The sequence below is a fragment of the Apodemus sylvaticus genome, chromosome 6 (genome assembly GCF_947179515.1).
Source record: "Apodemus sylvaticus chromosome 6, mApoSyl1.1, whole genome shotgun sequence".
In the NCBI taxonomy this organism is placed as follows: domain Eukaryota; kingdom Metazoa; phylum Chordata; class Mammalia; order Rodentia; family Muridae; genus Apodemus; species Apodemus sylvaticus.
In genome coordinates this window covers 45,034,853-45,046,974 of record NC_067477.1, presented here as the reverse complement: position 1 = coordinate 45,046,974, position 12,122 = coordinate 45,034,853, and the positions used below count along the sequence as shown (strand labels likewise).

Genomic DNA, 12,122 nt, shown 5'->3' with positions numbered 1-12,122 from the left:
TAGAACCAATCTTGTATCCCTGATATGAAGCCTACTTGGTCATGGTGAATGATTATTTTGATGTGTTTTTAGATCAGTTTGCTAGAATTGTATTGAGTGGTTTTTTGCATAGATATTCATAAGTGAAATTGGTCTGAAGTTCTCTTTCTTTGTTGAGTCTTTGTGTGGTTTAGGTATCAGAGTAATTGTGGTATGATAGAATGAATTAGGTAGTGTTCCTTCTGTTTCTACTGTATGGAATAATTGGAGGTGTGCGGGTTTTAGGTCTTCTTTGAAGGTCTGGTAGAATTCTGTCCTAAGACATCTGGCCCTGGGAATTTTTTTGGATGGGAGATTTTTAATGACTTCCTCTATTTCCATAGTGGATACGGGCTGGTTTAGAGAGTTTGCCTGCTCTTGATTGAACTTTGGTACTTGGGATCTGTCTAGAAAATCATCCACCTCATCCAGATTTTCCAATTTTGTTGAGCATAGGCTTTTGTAGTAGTAGAATCTGTTGATTTTTTTTTTAATTTCCTCGGTTTCTATTGTCATGTCTCCCTTTTCATTTCTGATTTCATTAATTTGGATACTGTCTCTGGGCCCTTATTTAGTTTTACTAGTGGTTTACCTAGCTTGTTGATTTTTCTCAAAGAACCAGCTCTTGGTTTTGTTGATTCTTTGTATCTTCACTTTTTTTCTATTTGATTGATTTCAGCTCTCACTTTGGCTATTTCCTGTCTTCTACTTGCCTTGTGTGCGTGCTTGCTTCTTTTTATTCTAGGTTTTCCGGTGTGCTGGTAAGCTGTTAGTGTAGGATATCTGTAATTTCCTTATGAAGGCACTTAGTGCTATGAATTTTCCTCTTAGCATTGCTTGCCTTGTATCTCATAAATTAGGGTATGTTGTGCCTTCTTTTTCGTTGAATTCTAAAGTCTTTAATTTCTTTCCTTATTTCTTCCCTGATCAAGTTGTTATTGACTAGAGAGTTGTTAAGTTTCCGTGGGTATTTGGATTTTATGTTGTTTTTATCGTTATTTCAGTCTAGCCGTAGTCACTTGGTTTCAAAAGAAATAATCCCTTTCTATTACCTGGGAAATACCTACTTGATTTTCTACATCTTTTATTCTGGTAAACCTGATCTTGTGCTTATAAACACAAATACCTTTTTTTTTCTTGTGTTCTACATTTGTGAATCTTTTATGAACATCATCCTTTGAATCTTTTATACTTTTTATTATTAGTATTTTAGTAAAATCAAAGATTGTGCTGTTGCTTTTCTTTGTTTTTCTCACAGCCTTTGTTCCAGTCCCTCAATTTCTCTTGTCATTCTCTGCCTTAGAGTCCCTCATTGAGTGCTTTTTACACATAGACCCTTCTCTTCAGAATCAAATGTAATAAATATTTTTCCTTTTTCTGTTACCGATGGCATACATGAAAACTCTAATGCATTTCTCCCAGTAAAACCTAGCACACATTTTTTTGTTGCATATGGATGGCAATCTTCTTTTAAGTAAAATCTCTAGGATCCACACTAAAGGTTAGATGATTGGCTAATTATGTTCTTTCACATTTGTCCTTAAGACAGAAGAAATAGAGTGTAGTTTCTAAGAACATTCTGCTTAATCTTTGTAATATTCACTACATTTAAGATGCCTCAAAGAGTTACAAACATATAGGGGGACCTTTTTTTATTGATATGATTTTTAGGGATATTTTAGTTCTGTATTTGTTATGAGTCATAAAAAATAGACAAATAATGTTTATTCACTCCCCCCCCAAAATTTGCTGAGTCGGCAATAATGCTTCAAACCACTTTGAAAACATCATTCCCAGGATCCTTATCTGGTAGGATAAAAGTTATGACAGTGCCCTTGCTATTGCCTAGCACATGTCCTCTTGCAGTGTACTTAGTAAACCAGCTTTCTTCCCCTGCTGTGTGTGTGTGTGTGTGTGTGTGTGTGTGTATGAGTATTTAAGTAAGTAAATTTCTTTTATTCCCATATGATAATTACATTTTATCTGGTTCTCTCAAGCCTTTTGTGGCTGTAGTAACAGGGATGAGATAATTTCCTCATGAGTCTTTCATGAGTTCATACTCAAGTAAAAAAATCTGCAATTCACATGCTTAATTCTGGAAACAACTTGGACTAAATCTTGTAGAATTTTTTACAAAGTGTTCTTAGATTCACTAATGATTCAACTCAAGATTCTTGGTGATGTCAGTTCATCCTTGATGTGAAGATGACCAGCTTGCTTAACACTTGTGCCAGTAAAAGGTGCTCCTAAAGGTGATAATATTACATTTTCTTTTCTTGGATTTCCTTCAGAATCATTTTACAGCCTTACTATCTTAACTTTCTTTTTCTCTCTCTCTCTTTTTTAGAATTTTTTATTTTTTATTTAATTCAATATCATCTTCATTTACATTGTCATGATAAAACCTTTCCAAATTTCCCCCCTCCCCAAAGACCCCCATCCCCTCCTCCCACCCCCTGTCTCCACATAAATAACCCTCCATCCTACACACTCCAACCTCCCCCCTTGGTTTCCTTTTGTTGGGGCCTCTGTTGAGCCTTTACCTGACCAAGGACCATTCTTCCCACTTGTGCCCAACAAGGCCTTCCTCTGCCACATTTTTGGCTGGAACCATGTGTGCCCCTTGGTTGATGGTTCAGTACCTGGGAGTCTTGGGGTATCTGGGTGGCCGAAATCATTGTTCTTCCCATGGGGCTATAAGCCCCTTCAGCTCTTCTGGACCACCCTCCAGCTCCTCCATTAGGGACCCCATACCCAGTCCAATAGTTGGTTGCTAGCATCTGCCTCTGTATTTGTATGTCTCTGGCAGGGCCCCTCTAGAGACAACCATTGCATGCTCCTTTTGGTATACACTTCTTGTAATCCTTAGTAGACTTGGGGTTTGTTGACTGTTTATAGGATTAATCCCCAGATAAAGCAGTCTCTGGGTGGCCTTTACTTCAGCCCCTGCTCCATACATTGTCTCCCTTATTGCTCCTGTGAGTTTTTTGTTCCCTTTCTTAGAGAAACCAAAGCACCCTTACGTAAATTCTTCTTCTTGAGCTTCCTGCGCTGGGTGAATTCTAACTTGTTTATTTTGAGCTTTTGGGCTAACTTCTACTTATTAGTGAGGCATACCATGTGTGATCTTTGTGATTGGGTTGCCTCGCTCAGGATGACACTTTCTAGTTCCATCCATTTACCTAAGAATTTCATAAATTCATTGTTTTTAATAGCTGAATAGTACTCCATTGTGTATATATACCACAGTTTCTGTATCCATTCCTCTGTTGAGGGACATCTGGGTTCTTTCCAGCTTCTGGCTATTATAAATAAGGCAGCAATGAACATAGTGGACCATGTGTCCTTATTACATGTAGGAACATCTTCTGGGTATATGCCCAGGAGTGGTATAGCTGGGTTAGCAGGTAGTAGTACTGTGTCTAATTTTCTGAGGAGTCAAACTGATTTCCAGAGTGGTTTTACCAGCCTGCAATCCCACCAACAATGGAGCAGTGTTCCTTTTCCCTACATCCTCTCCAGCATCTGCTGTCCCCTGAGTTTTTCATCTTAGCCATTCTGACTAATGTAAGGTGGAATCTCAGTGTTGTTTTGATTTGCATTTCCCTAATAACTAAGGATGCTGAACATTTCTTTAGGTGCTTTAGGGCCATTGAGTTTCCTCAGTTGAGAATTCCCTGTTTAGCTCTGTACCCCATTTTTTAATAGGGTTATTTGATTCTCTGGAGACTAACTTCTTGAGTTCTTTGTATATATTAGATATTAGCCCTCTCTATCAGATGTAGTGTTAGTAAAGATCTTTTCCCAACTTGTTGGTTGCCATTTTGTCCTAATTACTGTGTCCTTTGCCTTATAAAAGCTTTGCGGTTTTATGAGGTCCCATTTGTCGATTCTTGTTCTTAGAGCATAAGCCATTGGTGTTCTGTTCAGGAATAGGACTTTTATTAACAGAGGCTTACTGGCTGTGTTAGTCAAGATTCATAGGAATCGTTTCTTGATATGTGGGGGACCAGGATTCTATTTGTAAAAGTCTTCATCTTCTTTTCCCTTTCAGAGGTGAAAAAACAGCTTGGAAACTCTGGCTAAGGGTCTTAACCAAGACCAATCATTATGTCAGAATAAGATGGCTATAAATATTTAGTAAAAGTTCGTCAACCTTAGAGCAAAATTGAAATTTTACAATGGAAAAAAAAGAAATTTTCATACTAGATAAACATTTGCTACTTTGTGGGGAAATATAAAAATATTAAAATAGACCTCTTAATTTGAAAAAAGTCGCATCACATTTTCAGGATAGCCACAATACAAGTGTTCTACATTCACTTATGAAAATTGCTGGTAGCTATCATCAAGTTTGATATAAAGAAGTTCAATGACTGATATTTTGTAAATGTTGAATTTTGAGCTTCTTTTACTCAGTACCTTAAATTACTCTGTCTCTCTGTCTCTGTCTCTGTGTGTGTGTGTGTGTGTGTGTGTGTGTGTGTGTGTGTGAGAGAGAGAGAGAGAGAGAGAGAGAGAGAGAGATACAGTATTCGGTTCTCTTCTACCATACGAGTCCCAGGACTGAACTCTAGTCTGATAGGTGCCCTCCCTTACTTAACTATCATGCCTACTCCTCTGTGTCCTTAGCTTCTTGATGAAAATATAGTTTTTGTTTGTGGCATTCAGAATTCTGGGAACAAACTGATAAATTACAGCTTTTTCTTTAAGCTGATTGGAGTTTTGTCATAGGATGTAAGCTATATGCATTAAGGAAATGATGGAACCACTCTTTCCATCATGACCTCTGAGTGATAGAAAAGGAACAGACTTTCTAATGTAGCTGCTTAATTTCACATTTGTTTAGTGATATCTTCAAAGTAATTCTTTTTCTTTTCCATTGTCCTGCACATCAAAATTTTACTTAATTTTGTTATTGGATACTGTCTATAAGGCTTAATTCTTTATTTAAATAAGAAATATGCTGAGCCAGTTCTGACTTACTGTATGATTTTTAATACCTATGACCAAAATGTGAAGTTAACCTCTTTTATCATTGTCTTCTTTGTTTCAATGGCAGAATCCTAAGGACTGCAGCAAAGCCAGGAAGCTGGTGTGTAACATCAATAAAGGCTGTGGCTATGGTTGTCAGCTCCATCACGTGGTCTACTGTTTCATGATTGCTTATGGCACCCAGCGAACACTCATCTTGGAATCTCAGAATTGGCGCTATGCTACTGGTGGATGGGAGACGGTATTTAGACCTGTAAGTGAGACATGCACAGACAGATCTGGCCTCTCCACTGGACACTGGTCAGGTAAGGGGCTTGTGCAGATTTCTAGGTATGGGTGTATAAGCTCTAATCATTTTTTTGATTCAAATGTAAATAGTATTTTACTTTTAACAAAAAATAAAGCTAGGTAATGTATACCAGCTATAGTGGCAAATACCTATAATTCCAGTGCTTGGGAGTCTGAGATGGGCGGATTATGAGTTCAAAGCCAGTCTAGGCTGCATGGTAAGAATATGTATCTAAAATAAGTAAAATAATTTAATATTTCATTCAATGTATAGTTTTATCTTGATTTAACAAATTCAGTTTTCTCTTTTCCATGGAGTACAATTTAATATTTTAATAAAGATGATGTAATTTTCACTTGTAAGGTGATATTACTGAATTCATTTATTCTTCATAATTATTGCAGAAAGTTGACCAAGTGTCTCAAACACAAGAGTTTCAAACATTAGCATGCTGTTTGAAATGGAGGATTCTGATGTAGGCTATCAGGAGTAGGCCTAAGAATTTCATTTCTGAGAAAATTTATCTTAAGACCAAAGTATGAGAACCATTGAGATAGACTCTCAACTTTGTCTCCATTTTACAGTTGAGGACAATGAAACCTTGTTTTCTTATATAATTTTAATTTAATTTAATTTTTACCAAGAATCATTTGGTGATAGCGTAAACTGCAGTCTTTCCCAGGCTTTCCCAGGTAATTTTAAAAAATGAAAAAAGATAACAGAAACTTTCCCTTCTGATCACTGAAGTGGTATTAAAAAGTCTAGACTATAAACAAAGTCTTAGTGGTAATCCAGTGCTTTTGTTTTATGCTCAAGATTTTAAACAGATCTACCATATTAGATCTTGTGTCATATTGCTATCTTGTAATCTTGGGTAAGTTTCAGAACCCAAGATGGAAGTCTCTTCACCAGCAAAATGAAAGTGTTAATTTGCCACATTAAATTGTTTGTAACACTAAATAAAGCCATATATTGAGATGCATTTTCTGTATTACCTCATGTAAGAACTGACTTAATTATATAATTAATATGCAAACTACTATTGTTAGCTTAAAAAAAATGCATGGGTACTTCGTAATGTTGCAGACAAATATTTATGGTAAAAGCTAAGTATTGCTGAATATGTTCCCAGAACTCATAAGGTGGAGACAGGTGGATTTCAGAGTTGAAGGCCAGTGTTGTCTACATAGCAAATTCTAAGCAACCAGGGCTGCTTAGTGAGCATACTATGTATTGTTTTCTACTTAAAAACAATAAAATAAAAAAAATTAAAAAGATATGCTTGACATCAGAATTTTTTGTTCTTATGAAATGTATTGATGTCATCAATGTTTGTTTATATAAATTATTAATAGTATATGATATGCATATATATGTATTTTAGAAAAACTAGAACATTTTAAAATAAAGGAGCCAGCATAAATTCTAATAAGCTCCTTGACATTAACTCTTTAGTTATGAAAATATCTGTTGTTGTGATTTATACAAAGAATCCTGGATTGCTTTGGCACCACTTCCATGAAATTGTTACTGTTCACAGACATTGTACATGAAATGCCTGTGGGTGGAATTTACTGATCCCTGTAGTTCAGGAATTAGTGCATACATCTGATCAAGCTATATCCTTCCTTGCATGTTGACTTATGTTCCTCCTGCATTATTTTATAGTTGTTAGTCCATACCCTGGACTGAGAAGATGATTTAAGTATATAAGAGCACTTGAGTTCAAGTTCTAGAACCTGTGTAAAAAGCTGTGATGGCATGACTGTCCATCGGTAACTCTAGTGCTATGGGAGAGGGGTGGAGATTAGAAGATCACTGGGGCCTACCCCATGATCAGTGAAAGACCCTGTTTTATAGGACACCTGGCATTTTCTTCTGGCCTTCATGCACAGGAGTACTTGCACCCATTCACATACATTGCACCATTCACATCTCTCTCTCTCTCTCTCTCTCTCTCTCTCTCTCTCTCTCTCTCTCTCTCACACACACACACACACACACACATACACACACACACACATACACACACACACACACACACACACACACACAGTCTTCTATAATGAGTAATTTGTTAGGCGAAAGGAGATAGATAGTAAAGAACATGCATCTAATTAAAAATCACTGAACCCCTTGCATCACCTGTACACATTATGTCTATTCTTAATAGTTCTGTGTTTAAAGTGGCAGAGAATAATGTCAATTCATTTTCCTTACTATGAGATAGCTCTTAAACTCTTCCATATAGATCTACTCATGAAGAATAAGAATCTTGCTTAGTTGATGCTTTAAAATATCTTTCAACAATTACTGATTTGTTTTTGAAATATAATATTCTATATAGGCTATGAAAGATAACTACCTTGTAAAGTCTTTTTGTAGTTAGCATAAATACCCTTGAATAAATTATGTAGTGATATGAATTCCAATAAGTTAAACATTATCTGGGATTTTTTTCCTTTAAAAATTTCCCTAATTTATATTTTTAACAAAAAATACTGAGATTATCATTTAAATTATTTTGGCTTTAGGTATTTCCCGTTGCTTTAATGAAATCAACTGAGGTATTAATGTAATAAATTGAATTGGAACCAGTTTGGAAGTGAAAATAATCAATAACAAGAAAGAATTTGATGACTTTGCAGTTTAAGTACACGTGTAGGTAGATGGGCATTTTTTTTTATTTTCTATATTCTTTGTTTACATTCCAAATAATTTCCCCTTTCCCAATTACCCCCTCCCCATAAATCCCATAAGCCCTCTTCCCTCCTCCCATTCCCCAATCACCCCCCTCCCATTCTCTGTCCTGGTACTCCCCTACAATGCTGTTTCAAGCTTTTCCAGGACCTTTCCTTCCTTCTTCTTGGGAATCATTTGATATGTTAATTGTGTCTTGAGTATTCAGAGCTTCTGGGCTAATTAATATCCATTTATCAATGACTGCATTCCATGTGTATTCTTTTGTGATTAGATTACCTCACTTAGGATGATATTTTCCAGTTCCAATCATTGCCTAAAAATTTTCATGAGTTCATTGTTTTTAATTGCTGAGTAGTATTCCATTGTGTAAATATACATTTTCTGTATCCATTCCTCCTTTGAGGGACATCTGGGTTCTTTCCAGCTTCTGGCTATTTATTATAAATAAGGCTGCTATGAACATAGTGGAGCATGTGTCCTTATTGCATGCCGGGGAATCCTCCGGGTACATGCCCAGGAGTAGTATAACAGGGTCCTCCAGGAGTGTCATGCCTAGTTTTCTGAGGAACCGCCAGACTGATTTCCAGAGTGGTTGTACCAGCTTGCAATCCCACCAGCAGTGGAGGAGTGTTCCTCTTTCTCCACATCCTGGCCAACAACACCTGCTCTCTCCTGAGCTTTTAATCTTAGCTATTCTGACTGGTGTGAAGTGAAATCTCAGGGTTGTTTTGATTTGCATTTCCCTAATGACTAACGATATTGAACATTTCTTAAGGTGCTTCTTAGCCATTAGAAATTCTTCAGATAAAAATTCTTTGTTTAGATCTGTACCCCATTTTTTAATGGGGTTATTTGGCTCTCTGGAGTCTATAACTTCTCGATTTCTTTGTATAAATTGGATATTAGCCCTCTGTTGGGTGTAGGGTTAGTGAAGATCTTTTCCCAATTTGTTGGTTGCCGTTTTGTCCTTTTAACAGTGTCCTTTCCCTTACAGAAACTTTGTAATTTTATGAAATTTCCATTTGTCAATTCTTGATCTTAGAGCATAAGCTATTGGTGTTCTGTTCAGGAACTTTCTCCTATGCCCATGTCCTCAAGGGTCTTCCCTAGTTTCTTTTCTATTGGTTTCAGTGTGTCTGGTTTTATGTGGAGGTCTTTGATCCACTGGGAGTTGAGCTTAGTACAAGGAGATAAGAATGGGTCGATTTGCATTCTTCTGCATGCTGACCTCCAGTTGAAACAGCACCATTTGTTGAAAAGGCTATCTTTTTTTTCCACTGGATGTTTTCAGCTCCTTTGTCGAAGATCAAGTGACCATAGGTATGTGGGTTCATTTCTGGGTCTTCAATTCTATTCCATTGATCCACCTGCCTGTCACTGTACCAATACCCTGCAGTTTTTAACACTATCGCTCTGTAGTATTGCTTCACGTCTGGGATACTGATTCCCCCAGAAGTTCTTTTACTGTTGAGAATAGTTTTAGCTATCCTGGGTTTTTTGTTATTCCAGATGAATTTGAGAATTGCTTTTTCTAATTCTATAAAGAACTAAGTTGGGATTTTGATGGGGATTGCATTGAATCTGTATATTGCTTTTTGCAAGATGGCCATTTTTACTATATTAGTCCTGCCAATTCATGAGCATGGAAGATTTTTTTCCTTTTCTGAGGTCTTCTTCAATTTCCTTCTTCAGTGACCTGAAGTTCTTGTCATATAGATCTTTCACTTGTTTGGTTAGAGTCACACCAAGATACTTTATATTGTTTGTGGCTATTGTGAAGGGTGACATTTCCCCAATTTCTTTCTCAGCCTGTTTATCCTTTGAGTATAGAAAGGCTACTGATTTGCTTGAGTTAATTTTATAACTATCCACTTTGTTGAAGTTGTTTATCAGTTGTAGGAGTTCTCTGGTGGAATTTTTTGGGGGGAGGTCACTTAAGTATACTACCATATCATCTGCGAATAGTGATAGTTTGACTTCTTCCTTTCCAATTTGTATCCCTTTCACCTCCTTATGTTGTCTAATTGCTCTAGCTAGAACTTCAAGTACTAAATTGAAACAATATGGAAAGAAGGGGCATTCTTGTCTAGTCCTTGATTTTAGTGGGATTGCTTCAATCTTCTCTCCATTTAGTTTGATGTTGGCTACCGGTTTGCTGTATATTGCTTTTACTATGTTTAGGTATGGGCCTTGAATTCCTGTTCTTTCCAAGACTTTTAGCATGAAAGGATGCTGAATTTTGTCAAATGCCTTTTCAACATCTAATGAAATGACCATGTGGTTTTTTTCTTTGAGTTTGTTTATGTAGTGGATTGCATTGATGGATTTCCATATATTGAATTATCCCTGCATCCCTGGGATGAAGCCTACTTGATCATGGTGAATGATAGTTTTGATGTGTTCTTGGATTCAGTTGGCAAGAACTTTATTGAGTATTTTTGCATTGATATACATTAGGGAAATTCATCTAAAGTTGTCTTTCTTTGTTGGATCTTTGTGTGGTTTTGGTATAGAAACAGAAGCAATACTACCCAACTTATTCTATGAGGGCATTTTCTTTATTTGTTAGTAAATATATTTATTTATAACATACCGTTATAAAAGGTATGTTTACATTTTCTCTGTGCTTCATTTCAAAAGGGTTTTGGTCAAAAAGTTTTTATTTGCCACCCCTGTGGTTTATATGGGGGCATTAAAATAAAAGTACTTGTTTGGATCTGACACCCAGGCTATAGTAGTTTTATATGAAGAAGACAAATACAGTCTGTCCCTTGTCATGGGCAGACTAGGGGTAAAGGCAGGAGGCTGAATGAAAACGTGAAACATACCGTGTACTCATGTACTGTGGGTAAGTTCAGACGACAACACAGAATTATAAATAATTCCTTTTGGAGGAAAGTATTTTAAACAGACCTAAAATATGAGTGAGTAGGAGGCAGCCTTGTAGGGAACACCTGAGATTTTTATCTGTTTGTTTTCTCTTGAAGGCTCAAAATAAGGCATCAGGATGTACAAATTCCTGAGTTATCTGTCAAGGACTCTACCAGAGCACTTTAGATTTGTTTATTTTTAAGTCTTGTGTATGAGACTTTTTTTTTAATGCATGTGTACTGTGTGTCTGCAGAAATCAGAAGAGGGCATTGGATACCCTGGAACTGGAACTGGGGTGTTTGTGAACCATTATGTTGGTGCTGGGAGTGAAAGCTGCATCCTCTGCAAGAACAGTAAATGCAATAAAATAACAAAAACACCTCCCCTGCCTTTTTTCATACTCAAAAACAGTTCTCATCAAGCTGGGTCAAACACTTTTAAAATAGTGTTGCCTTTGTTGTTGTTAATGAAGTCTGTTATTAAGAATGAAGAGCACACAGGGGCTGGACTTAGCCCCACGGCACTTTTGTGGTAGATGAGCAGCTTAGCCTTTATGTGGGTCCCCTAGCAATCAGAGTGTGAGCTGTCTCTGACTCTGTTGCCTGCCATTGGATCTCTTTCCCTGAGCTGGACTGCCCAGACGGGCCTCAGTGGGATATGCACTTAGTTCTGCTGTGACTTGATAACCCAGGGAAGGGGAGGATGGTACCTAGAGGGCAGACTCCTCTTCTCTAAGGAGAAGGGGAGAGAGTAATAGGAGGAGTAACTGGAAGGAGAGGTGGGAGAGGAGGCTGTGACTGGGATGTAAAATGAATAAGTAAACAAATTATTTAAAAAGAAAATAAAAAAGAACGTATCTTAGCAATATATTTGCCCTGAAAGTTTGTTGTAGAATGAGTCCAGGGATAAAATGAGGAGTGATTTAAGGCAAGTAGCATCAAAGTCTCTATAGCCTGAAAACAATTTTATTAATAAAGTTTCTTAAAATCTCTTCCTGTCTATTTTGGGCTACCCAAGGCTACTAATAGAGTCTAGTTGTTCTGACTTCTAGCGAACTTTCTGAGTAGCTTTTTCAGAAATATGAGTGTTTTGTAAATACTTCCTAAGCTTTGTATGTTAATATGTATGTTCTTTAAATATTTGATATAAATTAAATTTTATAAAACAAGTCATATTCCAATGTAGATGTGTAACTACATTGGATATTAGAAAGAATTAGTGATGAGTCTTCCACCTCTTCCTAAAA

General features: G+C 36.7%; 1 protein-coding gene across 5 annotated transcripts in view; it reads left to right on the top strand.

Moving 5' to 3' along the window:
* Fut8 (fucosyltransferase 8) overlaps positions 1-12,122 on the top strand; it is a 214,964-nt gene that overhangs the window by 144,183 nt on the left and 58,659 nt on the right. For all 5 annotated transcript variants that reach the window (XM_052185600.1, XM_052185602.1, XM_052185599.1 and 2 more), the window contains one exon: positions 5,081-5,318. In XM_052185600.1, coding sequence (XP_052041560.1) covers positions 5,081-5,318 — 238 coding nt within the window. The remainder of the gene's footprint in view (positions 1-5,080; positions 5,319-12,122) is intronic.